The following is a 20,346-nucleotide window of genomic DNA, read 5'->3' as shown; positions in this document are numbered from 1 at the left end:
ATTTCAAGATAGACTGGTTGCATCAATTTTATCTGAAAACACAGAAGCTTGTTGCACAAACAAAACCCGAAGTCAATAGGAAATGATGTTGTTGTTGTTGTTTTTCTGCTATGCCCTTTTATTCTTTCAGCAGCAAAACTAACTTTATGCTACAGTGTTAGCAAGTAGTGGGACTTTATTTAAAGTAAGAAAATAAAATCCAGGAACGGTCTATAAACAAATGCTGAAGTTGGCTGTACAAATTATGACAGTAAATTCAACTTCTAGCAGTCCTTTATGTTGTGAAAGAGATGGGAGAATTCTGGTTTAGTTTGGCATTACTATCTTGGGCTTCTTTGGTTTTTTTTTTCCCCTTTTATTTTTAATTTAGGCAAATTATCCCCCTTCAGTTTGACTGAAGGGAAACTTTTGCTGTGTGGTCTGTGTGGTGTCTGGACCCAGTGCTGCAAAATGGCACGCGTTCAGGGGTTAAACTGTTCGGGAGTACACTTGCAGCACAGATGCTTGCAGCAGGAATATTGCTTTTGATGTATCTTCAGAGTTGAAAACTAACATAAGTCGGTAAAGCTGCTTTTCTGAGGAGTCTGCTGGTGACTTTTGGAAAAGAATATGCTCAGCTGTCCAGGACACAGACAGGCATCTGCTCCTCAGTATGTTTGCACCTTTTATACTGGTAGTCTGCTGCTACTCTGACTTTAGTTTTCCACGTACTACAGTGTTGCTGTTTACTGTTTTAGCAATTAAATAATAGAGTAGCCATATTAGGATTGTATTTCCAGCTGTGTTATCACAGCAAAATAGTACATACTTAAACTAGTAAAAAAATCCCTTTTTATTCTTAATGGGTGAAATCATCTCTACACCATTTGTATTATTAATAACTTATAAGGTTTTTGCTCCACATCCTGTTACTCTCCTGGAAACAGATTTGAAATATATAGATGTACAAAATATATTTTTTTTAACAGTGAAAAGTAATTTTCTGACATAATAGCCAAAATAAAGTGCCACGAAGCTATTAGCAGTAAATTGAATTTTTTGGTATGTAATTTAGCATAAATACTAACAAGCTGAAAAAAATAAAAATAAAAACAACAAACCCGTACTCATTAGTCATTCAGTTTAGCAGCACGGAGGCAGCAGTCGGCAAGGGTGTGCGTTTTTATGTCTGCTTCAATTGCACACTTCATTTATTTGGACATGGCATAGGCGGCTTTCTCTGTCACACGGCATCGCGGCACGATTAGTGAGTTGCGCCCCAGGGCAGCTGGGACGCTTTGCTGGGGCAGATGTTCTTTTCAGCTTATTCAGTGGCCGTTCTTGGGTTGTTTACTGTTGTCATAGCTACCCACATTTCCATAGCAGCCGTGCTGCTGTGTGTGAAGCAAGTGAATATAGTTATAAAAGGATCATATTTTGTTCTGTCTCTATAACTTGCCATCTGTCAACTGACTGTTGGTGATGGATTCAGAAACCAATTTAAGAATAACAGCAGCCGGCTGATGATTTTTGCTTATATTAAAGTGACAGTGGGTAAGGATGCACGTAAGTTGGTGCTTCAGTGAAATGCTAGCTTCTTTTTTTCTCTCTCTCTCTAAATCGTAGCAGTTTTGCTCCCAACACTTTCTCAGACATCACTGAAATCCTTACTGACAAATGAAAAAGACCAAGCATCGTCTTCTGTACTTGCTCAGGTGAAGGTGTGTCCTTACGCTTTCCCTCTCTTCTGTCAGCTCATCCCGTTGTGCTGATTCCAAATTGTGATGTTGCACCTGCTTTCACAGATCCTGTGTAATGAAATCTAAATACTCGTTACAAAATTAAACAGCGAATTCGTGAGGCTAACACAGGCTGATGTGCTATCGTGCACACACAAGGATGGTGTGGTGACGTTCATCACTGTGCTCTACTCAGCAGCAGTATTGGGATCACATGCAAGTTTGGGGGTGAATACAATGTGGGATCAAAGAGCCATCTGAATAATGAACTCTTACACCTTTTCACTGCAGAGATTCGATTGAACCTATAGTTTAGCAATGGGGGCGAAAAGATTAGACCAGTTGTAAATAATGTATTTATTGGTTGATTTTCCAGATCCTGACATTGATGCTGCCACTGCCATGATGCTTTTGAATACTCCCCCTGAGATACAAGCAGGTTGTGAGTAGATATTTCTATAGCATATAGCAACATAGACATGTAAAGTTAATATTCTCTTTTATAACTATACAGCGTACCAGATAAAAAGAAGGATTTAATGAAGAAATACAACTTCCCTTTTAGACCCTTACACTTCCTTGACCCTTACATGAGTATAATTTTGTGGTTCATGTTACAGTCATTGTTACATGAATAATAGTAATCCTTAATCTCTAATGTAAAAGAGGGGTTATTGTTATTCATGACATACACGTAATTGAGTAACACTATTATCCGTACTGATGGCAAGACCTGGGGCAACAGCCAGGAGAAAGGCAGAGAGAGAAAGAGAGCAAGAGAGCAGAGGGTACACGGCATATGGTTTTGTTTTCATTTTGTTTTGATTTGACTCCCATCGTGTGAGTTACCACAGCCATCTGGATACTTTCCATTCACTTGGGCACCATTTCAACTCCTTCCTTGCACGCATCCTGCCCACTTCCCTTTTTTGCACTGTCTGATTCAAGGCAGTAGGCAAGCAACAGGGAGTAAGGAAAAGTCTGATTTCCTGCCAATACAACCCTTCCTTTCCTGTGACCAGACCTGAGGGTTTGATGCTGCGTATTAGCAGAGCTCTGAAGAGGCTCTGGCCCCCACTGTACTGAGCTGTGCACATGGTGGGAGAATCATCCTGCCCCAGAGAGCTTACAGCAGAGGTATTAGAGGAATCCATGGAGGAATACAGCTGCACAAAAGCAGGGAGTGCAAGAAAACAAACATATCACTGGTCAGCAAGCACGGTAGTAATGCCAAGTGACAGGCAGCTCTAAAAAATCAAGGCAGAAGTTAAAGAAGAAGCCATTACGAAGCCTGTCTAGCCTCACTGCTATTGTTCTAGCTCAGGCAACCAAGTCCAAATTCCGGGGAAGCCTTGATTCGCGCTTTGATACTCTGCCTGGGGAAGAGTCAATTACCATCAAAGCATCTCCTGCGCAGCCGAGGAAAGCTATTGTCAGCCTGCTTTGTGACCCTGCCAGAGAAGTATCTGTTGAGAAGCTCCTGTGGGGGGAAAGTGTGATGTACCAAGAAACAGTCCGTACCAGAGAGGCTGGTCTCTGCCCTCCTTTCCTACACAGCCTTCAGGAGCTGTGGGCAGTAAAAGAGTGAGCAATTCCAGCTGTGTGTGGGTAGGAAAAAGGAAGGATTTTATCGGGGAGAGGAGGTTATTGGTGGGGTTAGGGGGAAGAACGAAATGAGAGGTCTTTAGAGGATCAGAAATTTCAGTATGTCAGAGTTGTGGGCAAAAAAAAAGAAAGAGGAAGAGAGTGGCATAGAATAAGAGTGCAAGACAGGGTGTGTGAGAGACCAAACAAGAAATGCAGCAGTATGTGCACAGAAAAGCATGGGGAGAAAACACAGTAATCCAGACTTCTGGAGGAGCTGGAGAGCCATGGAAGGGAGAGAATGCATAGTAAGCTGCACATACTAAACACACACGGCAGATTTTTGTGTCACGTACATGTTTCCCAGTACTGTAGCTGTTTGCATGGAAGTGACCTGGACGCTTTCATGTCATGGAGATTTTAGAGTGTGGATTGGAAAATGGCTTATTGCCATTTCAGTTTGTAGAGTTCATTCTGAGGAAGGAAATTGTAACCTTTTGTGAGTTTGGCATGTCTTTCCTCCATGTCACCTTCCCCGTGGGCTGTTGTATCAGGATGTCAGAAGTGAGAGGGAGATGAGAGCAGGAAGGTGGCTCCTTCACTCATGTTGCTCCCTCCTCGATGCCAGCAAATAGTAACAAGGTCTTCTTCTGTGCCTTTACAATGACGTGCTGAGTCTACTCAGAAGTTCATGAATCCTTCCAAATGTTGGGTAGAATTGGCTGGAGCCAGGAGAAAAGGCAGGAGTGTTGATCATAACCTCAGAGGTCCTCTAAATTATGAAGGAGAAATATTTCTCTGTGTGTGAGAATGGACCCTTGAGGAAATAAATCAGCCTATTGTACAAATTGCAGTAGAGTCTAGCTTATCTATCATGTTAGGAAAATCTTAGACAACTTAAAGCAAATTAATTACTAGTGCACATTAAGAAACAATTGCATGAAAAATCACATTTTAAATTCATTTTGGAATAAAAGGCAAGTGGGCTATAAAAATTTCACAGCAATCCTGAGCAGCGTATGGAAGCTCACAATTCATTCTCTGCTCTGTTAGTGACTGCAGTGCTCTGTAAATCAACCTGTAAATTATCAGTGCAGTAAGCATGCTGATATTGTTTGGCGCCTTGAAGATTTAGGATTCTGTTCGTCGTATCACACTGTGGTATCAAGCATGCGCTCAAGCCATAGGGGTTGCAAAATGTCCTGAAAATATGTAAACATCACTGTGAACCATGGATATATCCAAAGGAGGTTATGGCACAGTCCAAACTCATGCCTGTGTGGATGGTTGCATATGCTGGCTTTTTACTTTGAAGGCATCTTCTTGAATTAAAAGCTGCCTTTCCAACAGGGTGAAAATCTGTGCTTGTCTGGGCAATGTGGATGCTAAAAGCATCTTCAGGATAAAAGTTAGCTACAGCCATCAAAGTCCTACTAAATTTTGTTTTGTTTTGTGTTTAGTATTGTCTTTCAGAAAGGAATCCCATCTCAGTGGCATTAGAAAATCCAGAACAAACTAGTCCTTCCTTATAATAGACTGGTTAATTAGCTTTACGTTTCTAAATGGCCATTTAAAATTCCATACCAACATCTTTAATGCTGCTAACAGCCACACATGAATTTTAAAATCAGCTTTTGCTTTTATATGAAATCATGAAATGGTGTCTGAGCTGGCACAAGCATTGCTTACCATTTGCTCCAATCACACCGTGCTTTAATTTTCGTGCAAAAAATCACAAAATAAAAGAGTAAAATACCATGATTTGGATATTGCGGGGGGGGGGGGGGGTTACTTTATAGACTCATTAAATTGATTGTTCATTTTGTCACTAAAGGTTGGAAATAGTGCAATTATAGTTGGGTTGGTGACATCAGAAATTTCTAAACAATTTCCAAATGTTAACACTTTGCACTATTTTCACAGACTAAATATTTTGAGAGTGTAACTAAAGGCAGAAGTTAAAGAATTGCCAGGTCTGTGCAGGACTCTGTTGAAACACACCAGCTGGCACCAAGAATAAAGCATTAAAATACTGTGATATGCTAAGGGCAGGCATAAACATAGATTTAATGGTTTATTTATTTGAGTTTGTGGAAGTCCTTGCATTTCATCAAGTTCTGTATTGTTTGATTATGTTAAAAAAAAACAAAACACACACAACCTGGAACACCTGCTTTGTGTAGTCAAAACTATCAGAGCTTATGAATACTTCAGATTTCAATCGTAGCAGTACATGAATATTCATTCCAAAATACGTGACTTCCATTGAAAGCTGCATTTTTACCTGTAGGGGACTGCATGGTGGCTGGGCCATCATGGGCGAGTCGTGTCCAGTGGCTGGGCCTGTTTGCTCTGGTGGAACCCAGCTCGCAGAGAGGACAAAGGAAAAGATGCCAAATATGTGGTAACACTCTGCTTTGAGCTCATGGCTACTCACTCAGTCAAGCCCATGGGTTATTTTGTATGATTGTTAAGATTTTCAGTACTTTGCTTCTTACCAGTGATAATGTGAATGTTACTAGCTGGTACTTACGCCAGCAGAGCATTCCTGACTCCAGAGTGGTATTGTCCTGGGCACGTCATTTAGCCATTGTTTTGCCATGAGCAAACTGGAGATTGAATTTGGTGGTTTCACAGTGTGTTTGGACTTCCAGAGGTCCAAGTCGCTGCTGGCATTTTAGGTAGCAATACCTTTCTGCGTAGTGAGATCGTAGTGGACCTGAAACTATTTGTAAGAACGGGTGTGAAGAGAGCCCGTACAGCCTGTTGTTGATGCAAACGCTGGTGAAACGCGCTGTGGTCAAAGCAGTGTGCTGGAAACCTTGATTTAATGTGAGAAGCTCCTGACTCAGTGATCTTACACATAGCTTCACATTCATGAGGAGGCCTGTGCCCATTGCTATATAATTTGGGAATTGCACACAACCATGTGTATGTTGCTCAAGCTGAAGTTTAAGACTACCATTGGCTGTAAACAATGCTTGCAGAAGGGATTTGGGTGGAAACCAGGAAAGTCCAGGAAAGTCTCCTCAGCTCCCAAAATTTTTCTTCAGTTTTTGTTACTACTCCTCCAGATGAGCTGGAAAGTGGTGGCCTTCAGGATACTTTGCAACGCTGTTTTTGGAGATCATTCCTTATAGGAGACTGAAGCCCTGTGGTAAGGATGTTTGGGAAGATAGGAGAATTGAGTTTTTCTGGGTGCTTCTTAAAGAGCAGGCTTTTCAAGGGTGTGACCAGCATCTCTGTTTTGGAAGTCTTTCTTTTCTCAAGCTATGTATAATGCAGAATACATACATTTAGTATATTTTAAATTTGGTGGGATAAGAAGAAATTCCTGAAAGAGATCTACTATTACTTCTATGCTTCTAAAACTGTACCCCAATGAAATTTACATTTTAAGTGAATGCAGGTGGATCGTACCCTTTGGAGATATATTTGGAGAAACGAAGGCAAAAAGCTGCCTTAAAAACAGACCAAATAGAAAATGCTGCCTTCCTGGTGCATTTTTATTGTAAGTGAAATTTGTTAAGTGCAGTATTGTGTTTGTACTGCTTGTGCACAAATTATTTACTATAGCTGATGAGGCGGCTTCCAGCCTAACTTTTTATATCAGAAAATGATAAATCATTGACAGTGAAATGTTTCATAAAGCTATTTTTGCTGACAATTCTGTAGCAAAGTGAAAATTGGAAAAACATTTTCATTGGGTTGAAACTTTCCATTCCATTTGTTGGCGATTTGCAGGGAATGGCATCTTCAACTTGTATTTAAATGGATTTTTTTTTAACTTCAGTTTTTCAGTATTATGTCATTAAAGTGAAGAAATGAAATTGGAGAGGAAACTTACTGTTCTGAAATACTTTCTAATTCCTTCTCCCTATTCCTTATATTCTGATTTAGCAGTATGGTTTTGTTTGTTTGTTTGGGGGAAGTTTGGGATTGGGGGTGGTTAATTTTCGTTCTCTTTCTGAACACAAGATATTATACTACCGGGTTCTCCAAAATAAGCAGCACTGGTTTTTTACTTCATGCAAAAAAATAACTCTGAAGATTACATTGTTTTTATAAAATGTCCATACTGAAGGTATGAGTGGGATGGGATGATCAGGATATACTTTTCCCTCCCCTCTCAAATTTTTGCTTAGGGTAAATAGCTTGTCGGATGCATTCTTGATTTGCAGCTTGTTAGGGCTGCAGACTATGGAATTTAAGAAAATTAAAAGAGTAATTGTGAAATTACTCTTGAACAGTAAAATTGAAGAAGTTAGGCAGATGGTACCAAATTTATGGCTGAGATAAGAGAGTTGAAGTGAATAAAGTTACACATTTGGCAGAAAACATTTGCTTTTGGCAACTTCTTATGTCCCATCAATTACACATCATCAGCAATTTCCTATTTTCAGCCCTTGTAGCCTGAGAGAAAGTATTCTGCTAAACACCGTCCTGGAAGAGGAATTGGCAGAAGGAAGCTAAAGCTGACAGATATTAGCAAAAACTCAATTTTCTCTTGCCTACAATGATTTGTTCTGTGCTACACGTGATGGGTCACAGAAGAGAGCCCTGACATAAATGCATGTGCCACATGGTGACAGAGAGGCAGAGAACCAGTCTGTCCCTATGGGATACCTTCACGCTCTTAATATTTCACTTTTGAGAAGTTCATTTTCAGTAAATATTCATTCTTCCTCACTGGTCTAAATCTTGGTTACCTTGAGCTAGACAGTTTTATAGAGTATGCTTCTTTCCCAGATGGCATAAGGTACTCATTCGTTACTCCCTTTCTTTTTAATTTCCTTGATTTACAAAAAATCTTGGACAAGGTTGTTAGCTTAGCTGGTTGGGTGAAGTTTGCTTCACCGCCACACGCACACTTGAGAGGAAGAGGTTATGGATGCCATGTGCCAAGGGCTGTGATGAAAGAAGCCCCATAGTTTGGGATACTCTACTCGAGAATATGCTCTGAATTCAGATAGTCCTGCATTAGATGTAGGATGGTCATATGGCCTTCTAGTTATCTTCCACCCCCAGCTGCTGTGTGCCGGCTGCAGAGCAACACTGGATCTTTGTAGGCTTCTCTTGGATCTTTCTAACATTATCTGAACACAATGCTTTGATGGATTCAGATTATGGTATGTTCTACAACATGGCATTCACTTTATTGTCTGTTAAACTGTAATGTAAAAGCTTGCTATAGAGTATAAAAGATGGATTATTCTCCCCCTTGGAGAATTTCGGAGATGTAGTTTTGATTTTTTGATGTTACGTGCGTTGCTTCTCTCCACAGTTAATCACTAGAGGCTTGAAATTCCATCAAATCCTATTCCAGTTGTGGAATTTCACCAGAGCAGTGTAAGATGCCCAAATCATTTCCTTCTTAATGCAAAAGATTAAAGGCAGATTCTCTCTAGATTTTTTTACCTCTGTTTACTGCAGTTGAAGTATTTCTTGGGTTTTAAGCTTTCTGAGAGAGAAACGAGATCCATTGCCTCTTTCAAAACATAGCAATGATAGAAGCTGAAAGGTGAGTAATGGTTTTGTTGTTTCAGACTCTTCAAGTTTCACTAAGAACATTTTATGAAAGAGGAAACCTTTATCAAAGAGGTGCACTGATCTTTTTGCATTGTACTCTAGAGCTGAGTTTCTCAGACATAAATGTCTGTAGGCACTTGCACAGAAAAGGTGTAAATTGCATTTCACACTTCTGCCTAGGAATGGGGAACCGTGTAACCTGCCTGTGCTACTGGGTAAAGCAGCATTAGAAAAGAGGAGTCTGGGCTGTAAGGTGTTAGTCCAGACTGGCACTGATTTTTGATATGGTTTAGGTTAAATTATTTTACCTCCACACCGTGAATCTTCAATCTAAAGTGTAAACACCTAACCTCAAAGTATGGTTTCAAAACTTAATTAAAGCTGGAAAGGCACAACTGTATCTTTGGAATAAAGTACTACATCTTTTCCAGTAAATAATCCACAGCCCTTCAAAAGCACCAACACTGGAAAACAGTTCTTTGGATAATCAATAACCATCTTCATACAGCCTGCACAAAGGCAGGGATAGTATCTAGGAACCCGGGATAACATGCATATTAGCAGTTTATAGATATAAAAATTGTAATATAAATTAGTTACTGTCATCTGGGGAGGGATGGGTATCGATGCTGCTTGAAATGCTAGTTTGTAAGTAGAGACGCGTGACGAATAGGTATCAGTCTTACAGTGGCACACTGGCTCTGTGCATAATCTAGAAATAAATAACCTTTACCACTGAATTATTTTGATCACCACTGCTTTTCATGTGAGGTTATGATGCTACAGGAGCTCATTTACCAGTAAGCTGTTTTTTTCTCATGCTGGTTCCAGATGTTTGCAGAAAGGATACACTGCCATGTCCACTGTCCTCCTTCAGCAGATCTCTTGCATACAACCTTTCTGTATTTCTGTCTGCGTGGCTTAACTACCAGTGTAGTGGTACTGCTGTGTTGGCAAACAAAAAGAAAAACGAATTCCAAAACCACTGCTGTTGCAAGCTGAAATAGTTACCGGATTCTGAGTGTTGATTTCAATATACAAAGCTGTGGCGTACTTCAGAAAAAAATGAAGGCTTCTTTTGGCACTAACTGCAGTCTTTGAATGAGTGGTGGCACACTGAACAGACCAGGCATAATTGAAGTGAATTTCATAGGTGGGAACACAGGTACTGGGCAGTCAAGGTGTCTCTTTGGGGATAATTTCATAGGATAGCAAACTTCTACCTCCCCTCCCCTCCCCTCCCGTCCCCTCCCGTCCCCTCCCGTCCCCTCCCGTCCCCTCCCGTCCCCTCCCTCCCCTTCCCTCCCCTTCCCTCCCCTTCCCTTCCCTTCCCTTCCCTTCCCTTCCCTTCCCTTCCCTTCCCTTCCCTTCCCTTCCCTTCCCTTCCCTTCCCTTCCCTTCCCTTCCCTTCCCTTCCCTTCCCTTCCCTTCCCTTCCCTTCCCTTCCCTTCCCTTCCCTTCCCTTCCCTTCCCTTCCCTTCCCTTCCCTTCCCTTCCCTTCCCTTCCCTTCCCTTCCCTTCCCTTCCCTTCCCTTCCCTTCCCTTCCCTTCCCTTCCCTTCCCTTCCCCTCCCCTCCCCTCCCCTCCCCTCCCCTCCCCTCCCCTCCCCTTCCCTCTCCTCCCCCTTCTCTTCCTTCTTCTCTATAAGATCTGTACATTCCTGAAGGGCAGAGGTGGGATCTGTGTGTGTGTTGAGGTGGGGATATTTCTAAACATGAAGCTTTTGAAGAGAATGCTTCCAGGTAGGGCACCATGACTTAAAAACCTGCAAAGAGCAAAGGGTGGTGGACGATGGAGGAATGGTTTGAGTGGGGATGTTGATATATAGAAAGTCCAAGCTATGAAACTTTACGGTGTATTTTATATACATAGCAGTGCAGAAAAATGAAACTCGGAGAAAGTCAAGATGGAAGGAAATGAGCCAAGATTTTGGGAGAATTGATTCGGAAGAGTGAACAGCCTTTTTTTAAAGAAGCAACAGAGTTGTCAGTAAGGCAGAAAGAGAGAGCAGGAGAGAAGCCAGGGTAAGATAAGCATCAGCTAACTTTGCCAACAGACCAGGATAATTAGGTAACTATGGAGAGAAGACTTTGGGCATCAAGGAGCCTGTTGCTCTTTTTTTAGAGTAGAATTGTCAGTGTGTTTGCTTTGAAGTTGTGCATGTATATTTATTTAAGCAACACACATAACTAATTGACAAGTGACTGTGTGCGTTTATGCATAAATGTTTTATTTCAGTATAAAACCCTATGGTTTGTATCTGAGTAAAGATGAAATTACCATATCTCTCTAGGTCAAATTTCTTGGTTCATTTCTTCTACGGAAGCTTTGTAAATACAAAGAAACTGTACTGTGTAGTGCAAAATGATATCTATCCCTCTTGTAAGCCTGATGGAAAAACCATGCCATTGGAAATGATGTTTTTTTATTGATCTTTTGATGTTTAGCAGGTTTATCTATCTGTAGCTTTGAGTTTGCCTGTTATCTGTGCATTTGGGTAGCCATATCCTTGAGCAGAGTACTTCACTTTTATGGCAGTGTTATTTTGGCCTTCTTAAGGCCATGGTGTTGAAACAAATATAATAAAAACTCCAAAGTCTGAATTTTTTAGCAAGAGAACATTCCTCTGTACTACGTACGAACCCAAACATTGGAGCATTTAAAGCCTTATAGTGTCCCGAGTGAAATGGCCACAATCGATTTCTCATAATCTAGTTCTGGAAGAAAATGCACAAAGCAGTGAAGTATAAATAGTAAAAAGCAATTTTTTAATTATTTTGGTCATTGAAAGCTGACCCTAGTTGTTATAAAGTAGATTCTGTAATTTTAGCCATTTTAGGCTGTACTTAAGCACCTAAATATAAATGACCTGTTCTTAAGAGGTGCTCAAATGCAAGGGTGGGTATCACGCGGCGACAGGATTTGATTAGGGGTGATGTACTCTCACCAGCAGCAGAAAGAAGATTATTTTCCCAGAACTAATCTTTGTGGTCTGGAGTGAAGCAAGGTGAGCATCAGGATGGCAGGAAGGGGAGTGTGGATCTGGCTTGGTGTTGATAGCAATGTACCTCAGCAGCTTAAAAATAATGTACTTCTAAGCCTGCATTTCTCTGCCTCGGAATACACTAATAGTTTTAGGGGTCAGCATTTGAAGCTGGGTATGCTTTGGTTCTTAGGCTGAATGAGTTTCCCAGTCTCTCTGTAATTTGCTTAGGTACGACCTTTAAAAGTAAAATTCTGTAGCTGTATATGAAGTGATGGGGTTTGTATATATCTCATATGTATTTTTATTACACCTGGATGTTTAAAAATGACGTACAGAGTAATGGTAATCACTGTCTTTTTGGACACTCCCCACCAGGGGAGGGTATGGTAGAAATGTTGACTTACTGTGAGGGTAAAGCAAAAATGAGCAAACTGGCTAGCTGTGGACATTCAGGTGGAGGCTCTTGGACGTTGTCATTGCAGCCTGCAGGGACGTAACAGTTGTGCTAACCCAGGGCGTTGTGCCTAAGTCACTGGTCAGTGCTGCATTCGGTAGTCCTGCAGCCCAGGGTGGAGGAAGAAAATGCTGAGGACACAGAAAAGTGCCTGGATGCAAGCAAAGTACTCGGTTCTTGGTTAAAATCTTATTGGGCAGAGCTGCAGTTTTTGATACGCAGCCAAGGTAGAAGTCCCCGTGAAGCCTCCCGTGCGCAGCACCTCCGGGTGCTGGGGGCATCAGCCCAACACGGTGAGTGGGGGCGACCAGGCTGTCCCCGGGCTGCCTGCTGGGGGCACTTTGCTGCTGTCAGGTGGGGTGACAGAGGTTGCTGGGTGCAGAAGAGAGGAGCTAAGAAGTGGTATGGAGCTAATGCCTTTTCAGCCTCTTCTCTTTGCCTCGTAAATCCGCATTTGTAGTTAATCTTTTATTTTGCAGGAGACAGAGGCCAAGAGATTGTTGCTCAGAAAGTGAGCCAGGATGATAACAAGCTGTGACTTATGTCCTTGCGAGTAAATTGTTTATATTCTGTTTATCTGCAAAGGGTCATTCTTTCTTATTGTAGATGAAACAATTACATCCATGCTCATAGCTGGTTTTGACGCTAAGCACATACCTTCCCAGCAGAACTGTGATTATAAAACCAGTGATTCAATTGTACAGGGAATGGTCAGCAGCAGCTAGGTCAGGCAGTGGCTTTCACAAGCCACGTTACCACTGGTTGCTGTTAAACTTGTTGCCATGAAAATAGCATTGAAAATAGGATGACATTCACAAGAGTTGAGACTGAGAAGCTAAAAGGTAAGCAGTGTACTACACGAAGTGTATTACTTCTCTGATGTTTTCTCAATTCTTTGAGAAGCTTAACTTCCACGTTCTGCTCACATGCTTTTCTGATGTTTTCTTTAAAAGGAAAAAATGTTCTTTTTTTTTTTTTTTTCCTTCTTCTTAGTTCCTCCAGGAGTGATACAAAATGGAGCTCGAGTTCTGAGTAGAGGAATATTTCCTGGAGCCAGGCCATTGCCAATCAACCCTATAGGAAGCATGGCTGTTGCAGTAAGGTAAGAGTGGTTCATTGTCAGATCTTCGTGAAATAAATTAGTATTTTGCAGAGAATGTAAAATTATATGTAAGCTCACATCAGTAGAAGCTTTACTGCTTGCTAGTACTTCAGAGATTATAAATGAAAAAAACCTCTGCCATCTAAAATGTGTGGTTTATCATTCTTTGCAGGATAGTCATAGCATATCTGTCTGTTGCATAGTGGCTTATAAAAAACAGTTTTGTTTTCACTAGCAAATTGCAGGCAGTTTACGGTGAGAAGCTCCTTGGGTGACCTGTTTTTCTAAGTGCAGATGTGTTTTCCTGCTCCCCCCCGCCTCTGCCACTTTTTTAAAGACAATTTCCTGAACCTTTACCAGGGATTAAATATGAGAGAGAAGCATATCAGTAATATTAAAGCAATTTCTGAAAGATATCTAAACATATAGCTGTCATTTTGTTATTAATGTAGGTCTTCGTGAGGTGGTTTCTTTCATTACAGATTCTATTTCAAGGTTATACTGCAGCATTCAAGGGTAAAATGTTGTTTGAAGATCCTCAACTTTTTTCAGAAAGCAGGGCAGTAAGGGACATCTAGTGATGGTAATAAGAACTGTGCGTCAGTGCTTTGCTGTACTTGAAGCCGTGATGGTTTCTTTTTGCAAGAACAATTTGCCTTAGGTGTAGCTCCATTTGCAGTCAGTCACAACAGAGATTAATTTGGTCAAGTGTGCTGCCAGTGCTTTTTCCTTTCACAGCTCTCAGAATCAGTAAAAGCCATTTCAGCTCAAGCAGTTGGGTGTTCTGGGTGGGGTTTCAGAATCAGCGCTGCCCCTGCTTTGCTGGGCTGCTCCAATTGCAGCCTCTGATCTCAGCAAGTGGCTGCAGAGCAGTGAAATAAAGTAGCTTGCTAGCTACTTATTCCATCATTATTTGCTTGGGATTTTTTCCCATTTGCACTTTAGTTTTTATCCCTTTTTAGAATTAGTGTCTAGCCCTTTGGATAGTTTTTACATCCAATAAATTGAGGGAGAGAGAGACAACCTATGACATTCATGTAATCTTGATGCTTAAAAATGCATAGAGGGGAAGACACTAATTGGAATAAAATCCAGATTTTTGGTGGCAGCTGTTTCAACTGTTTTTCACATTTGCTGCGCTGTAGGGATACAACCCTGAGGGTCATCCTCCAGAAGTCTGCCGTTTGTTTCCGTCTCGCTTTTCCCCAGTCTGGCCTTGCTAGCAGTGGAGGTCAGCCCTCTTCACTAGCTTTGCCGCTGGCTTTGGCCAGGACTTGCATTCCGCTCCAGTGGGGATTGCAGTGCTGTGGGACTATTGGATCATTAATTCTCTCTCTATATATATATGTACTTATATATTTATATTTATGAAGTGTCCAAGCTAAATGGAGGACACAATGGTCTGAATATTCTCTCTTGAGCTTATCTGCATTTCCAGCTCAGGGCCATTTCTGAAGCAGCGGAGACTGTTTTGTAATCAGGGTTGACTTAGGATGGAGATAGGTCTGCTCTTCCTTCCAGGCCACTCAGAAACTTCCTTGTATGTAGACATCTCCAAACTGCTATGCTGCTGTAAGGCTGTATATAGTTAACTTTTACAGCCTTAGTTAACTTATACAGCCTAGTTAACTTGCATTTTCTGAGGACTCTTCTCTTGTGTTTTTTTTCAGCAGGTAGAACAGGATCTTTGCCAGCTACTTCCTAATGTAAATTCGGGAAATAAGGGATTTTACACCTCCCTTGCCTGTGTGCTTCTTGCTCTGTCTCAGAGAAAAGCATTTATAATTCGTTAATGCAGACATATTTCTAATTCTTTTTATTCTCTTCTCCAGCCTTAGGCAGTATTAGAAATAGCTTGCTATGAATATATTGCTGGTCTGCATGATGTCTGCTCATATTTAAGGGCTCCTGCAATATCCCCTCTCCTAATTCTTGCAAAAAACCATGGACAGGGAGGCTGTGAATTTGAGAAGTGATTTTGAGAAGTTAGGGGGCTCTCTTCAGTAGAGCAAGTTCAGAAGGCAGTTTTGTCTTGTGCCTGCTGGGGATATTAAAATTCAGAATTTCTTTGGGAAGCTCAGCCTGGAGGCACAGTACCTTTTAGCCCATCATCTGGTCTTCTCAAAACTGGATACTTCTGTTACCTGTTATTGTGAAAATGAGATCCTGTTTATTCGTGCTTGCTCCTCTCCTCACATACGCAGAGCTAAATGGGGCCTGTCCTGTAGAGCTTTCATGGCATCTCATGAAAATCCATACAGCTTCTGCTTATCGTGTACAGCAGAGGGAGTTTATCACAGTGTCCACGCAGCCTTCCTGTGTTGCAGTACGAGTAGGAGTACTGCTCACACAGAGCTGTCATCCCTGCACAGAGGGAGATGCTCCAGTCAGGCTGGCAGGAGGCATTTTCAGGCATGTTCAGGTCAGTTTCCCCTTCCAGCTTTCACCAGGAGTGGTGCAGGCTCTTGTTCCAGTTATCTGCAGAAGTTATATCCCTCAGCCTGTATACTCAGGAAGAGCCAGACAGCTTCTTTCCAAGATTTTATTCAAATAGGTATTTGAGAGTTCCTCTGGTGTCCTAAGTGAAAGGCCTAAAACGGTGTGTTTCTCATTTTAACTTAGGGGACCTCTAGCATTTTCTTGGTCGCGGATCCTTGCATATCAAATTAAACCTCTTACTGTTTTTCTTTATTACTGTACATAATGTAGAAGTTACTGGTTCTTCTCTAAGGTGCTGCTGTTCAGTTGGCCCTTCCTTGCTGTCTGAGGGGTTTATTTCATTTTGTGTTTATTTCCTCAGTATCTTAATGGTCTTTGGGCTTGCTGTCCCCCAAACTGGGGAAATACTGTTTGCTTGTGAGAGCCTGTCCTCAAACCACAGTCCATGCTTGTGAAGTCTCTTGCTCTATAGGATTGCCTGGATGATTCACAGATACAGCATTTATTTTCCCCTTTTCACCTAATGCATTCAATGCTTTGGGAAATATTTAGGATCCTACAGTTACTTAGTACCCAGCCTCTTCCGTGGTTGTCAGGCAAACCACTAGTTTCTCAAAAACCAGGCCAGACCACAGACCACCACTTTCCTGTTAATTTTCATATAGGCTGTGAAACAGAAACGCCTGAGAACATTTTCAGACACTCTTTGCACAGTGTCTGTATCTACGTGTGCTATCTGGTCGTATTTTTTTTTTCCTTGCTGGCAGTTAGGTAACTAAAGCAAGTGGCGTGCTGCAGATGGAGTCTGCCAGCTCCCTCCCTGAAGGAGATGCTGTTTTCTGTACCATCATTGGAGTTCCTCATAGTTTGGGGACTGTATAAACTTATTTTTTTTCTTTTTTTTGTGCTACTTTTTTCCTTTTAGTGCCCTAGGACATACTCTGGTACTGCTGCTACTGAGTCTCTGCAGACATAAAAGTTGCTGTATTTCTCTGTACTGATGAACCCTCTCATTTCCCCTCTGCAGGTCTAGCATCTTAGTTCTGTTACACTGCCCATTGCTTGCACTTACAGTTCAGGTCCATGTCACATGCTGGAGAATGCAGCAAAGTGAAACATAAATGTCTGTGCAGGCAGCCGAAAGATTTGTTATCAAGCAGACTGTGCAAATAACTTGCAGTACGTTACCCTGTAGTGCAGACTGCTCTTCTTGTCAAAATGAAGTAACAAAAAGGTTGGTCTTGGGTTAAATTTGCAGTTGTAATTCGGTGGTATTCTGTTATTCAGAAGGGAAGCCACAACACAGAACTAAGATGTTGAAATCAGTGATTTCCGTTATGTTAGCTCCCATTAGGTGGAAAGTTTGCTGTGCTATTCTTTTCAACAGTGTGACAATGTATTAGCACACCTTGTTCCTGCACAAGGTATTGATGTGTTGTTGTTCCTATGTAATTACGTGCAATTATGTTATCTTTTATATATAAAGTAAAATACAGTGGATTTAAGTGGGATGAATTTAAAAAACCTACTGAAAAGTATTTAAAAACAACAAATCCACCCATTTCCACAAAGAAAGAATAGCAATTGAGGAGAGCATCATTATGTTGTAGTGCATTTGGCTTAAAGTGCACAAATAGACCTTTCGTTCCAAACTAATCTACAAATGGAAAAGGCATCCCACACTATTTTTTACTTTGAAATCATCCTCTGGTGTAAAATCTCCACAGCAGAGCAAAATTGGATGTGTTTTGACAGTAGCTTTTTATTTACTTTATTCCCACCACTTTTAGCTTATTTATCATCCATACTTTCCATGTTGTGGCTGACAAGTCTAAGACCCACCCGAAGACAGCAGGGGAAAATAACGCTTCAAAGCTGCACAGCGTGTAGCATGTCTCTTACACGAGATCCATCATAGATATTTTTGGCAGACCATATCCCTATCCAGTTCCCTGAGTGAATCTAAAAACAAATGCAGTGATAGTCTGAATATGTAGAAAATAAAATACTGGGTTAAAAAGGTATTCAGTGGAAGCCAGCAAAGCCAGTAGTGCCTTCCATGCAGCAAGGAGTTGGCTGCGCTTCAAAGGTGAGCTTTTGCTCTTCTATATACAGTTGGAAAATACCCTTTAGGTGTTTACTTAGGAGGACTTCCGTAGACAGTTTAGCAGGCGTAGTCTCTATCAAAATGGCCGGTGCATCTGCAGTGTGCATCGTGGCAAGATGCAAGAAGCTCTATCTATATAATCACATTCCAAATCAGTTAGGCGTTACCAGTTACACAGACCCTGTGGAAGAGCACGAGCTTGGAAGAGCTCTTTGCACTATGCTTTCAGAGCAGTCAGCAGGAAGCCTCTCACCATGACGTTTGTAATTTTCTTTGGTTTTCCTCAGTGCACGAGTGGTTCGTGTCTGTGTCTGCCTGAAGTGGGCAGACCCACTGAGGTGAGGTTGGTGGAGTTTCACCAGCTGTGTGGCATAGGCCTTGTTATTCGGTCCAGGGTAGTCTCCAAAAGATGTTTTACAAAATATCCTTGGTAATGTTTCTGTAATAGGCCTTTTTTTCTTTTCCTCTGCCCTGAATGTTCACTGTGCTACAGAGGCTGTTGAACAGTGTTCAGACAGGCTCCCAGGGTGTCCAGGATGGGTCTGAATTCTTAATTCCTAACCTGTTGGCTGTGTTCTGCCCTAATTCTGCTTCTCCCACTGAATTAGATAGCTGAGGAAAGCAGGTGCTTTTAACTCCCACTGATTTCTTTTTACCTTTGGAGCTGTAGCACTGTATGGACAGTTTGTCGTTCATCCTGGTGCACAGGGCTTCATGGTCTGTTCAACAGCCTGTTCTGATGGGAAGGCCGAATGACAACCCCATCCCACAGCACTAGCCAGCAAATTCACATGAGATGCAGGTAGGAAAGAGGCAAGCAGAGTTCATAGCTAGCTCAGTGGGAAATCTTAAGGAGCAGGTAAAACCACTAGGATTTGGGACAGTCCTAGTAAAGATGCTGTGGCTGAACTTGGCATTGCCTTTGTTGATACAGTCAGAAATTTCAGGTTGGAGGATAGTATTGATCATCTTTGCTTAACTATTTGGGGTTTTTTAGCTAATATTTCACCAGGATGAATCCAAGGTATGTTTCAGGCTAGTTGAAAACTTAGGCAAAACTTTTTTATATGCCACTTATGCCTAGGTAACAGGTTAAATTGCTTTTGGTAGTGTTTGTTAGAAAAAAAAAACTCAATTATTTACATTAATACAGGTTAAAAATAAATAATATATTTAAAAATAGTGGGAAATTATTAAGATTTTTTTTGTTTTAAATTCTCTTTTCTCACAGAATATTTCTAGGTTCTGAAGGAATTTCACAGTTATCTTCAAATTGCAAGCACAGTTTCCCAGGGAATGCAATACAATATGTTCCCTTTTCCTAGAGAAAGCAAGTGCATCCACACAAATGGAGCTACTGCACTTCCTTTATTTTGGAAAAAAAAACTACAACACACAAAAAATACAACACTAACAAGCTACTTCAGCATGACTAGATTTTTAAATATTTGTTCTTTTTTCACCATTAATGCTACCGTTCCTCTGTAGCTCTTCATTATTGGGTGACAAGAATGGGTTCTCTGCCTAACTTTATTTGAAGGGACAAGATTGTTATATATGATTATTTTAACTTCAAATTTATAGGGCAATTACAAGAGTGTACCTCAGGCCTAGCTTCCATTATGGTGGCTTTGTTCCTCATGCTGGCATTATTTTTGTGTTGTTTTTTTTTTCTCCCTCAAGTCAGCCATTCAAGCAGTGATTAAATAAACCAAACATAAGTAACATGTGCAGCATAGATGCCAAAGCATAAGTAGAATTACATACTGTCATTATTTATGAATGTTTACTTTAGCTTAGGTGAAAGAACTGGTAGATGCTTCCTTTCATAAATTCTTACTTGTATATTCTTCATGTTCTTGTTTATTACTGGTGTGATCAGCTTAAGAAGCCCCAAGTCACCCTTGTTGCATTGCATTCACCTTTCCACCTGTAATAGGCAGGATCCTTGGCAGCTGAAGGGGTTTTTTTTTAGTAACTAAAGGACAGAAGAACTGTCTGACAATTACTTTTCCTGCAAAGAAAAGAGCACTGCATTTGTCTGAACTTCAGATTTGCTGTTGATATTGACAAAGTGCTCTTTCTGAAAACAGCTCATGACTCATATTTGTTGTGGTCCTTTGCATAGGATTATGCTGTAAAGTATCTCTCTAAGAGCTTCTATCAATAGTGTAACCAGCTTGTTGACTTTTGACTCGATAACCACTGATAGAATCTCATCATGCAGCAAGTGAGCATCAGTTATCTTCTATGTGCTTGCTCATCAGCCTATCTGCTCCTGTGTAGTATTTTTAAATAACAGTTCAACTACCTGTATCTAAAACTTCTCACTTTCCTGATTTTTCGTCTGGAATTACACTACCTATACAGTAAAAGAGTGCTTTACTGTTTTAGCAAACCTGGAACCTGTCAAAATGCATAAACCAC

The 20,346-nt window shown here is 41.0% G+C and overlaps 1 protein-coding gene across 7 annotated transcripts in view; it reads left to right on the top strand.

Moving 5' to 3' along the window:
• Positions 1-20,346, top strand: part of FOXN3 (forkhead box N3) — a 200,034-nt gene that overhangs the window by 168,341 nt on the left and 11,347 nt on the right. For 3 of the 7 annotated variants that reach the window (XM_050710758.1, XM_035539231.2, XM_035539229.2), the window contains exons 5-6: positions 2,095-2,160; positions 13,265-13,373. In XM_050710758.1, the coding sequence (XP_050566715.1) occupies positions 2,095-2,160; positions 13,265-13,373 (175 nt within the window). The remainder of the gene's footprint in view (positions 1-2,094; positions 2,161-13,264; positions 13,374-20,346) is intronic. The other 4 variants (XM_050710759.1, XM_035539230.2, XM_050710760.1 and 1 more) reach the window with 2 other exon arrangements.

The sequence above is a fragment of the Cygnus atratus genome, chromosome 5, assembly GCF_013377495.2.
Source record: "Cygnus atratus isolate AKBS03 ecotype Queensland, Australia chromosome 5, CAtr_DNAZoo_HiC_assembly, whole genome shotgun sequence".
In the NCBI taxonomy this organism is placed as follows: domain Eukaryota; kingdom Metazoa; phylum Chordata; class Aves; order Anseriformes; family Anatidae; genus Cygnus; species Cygnus atratus.
Note: the sequence above shows the minus strand (reverse complement) of the source record. Positions and strands in the feature narration are given on the sequence as shown.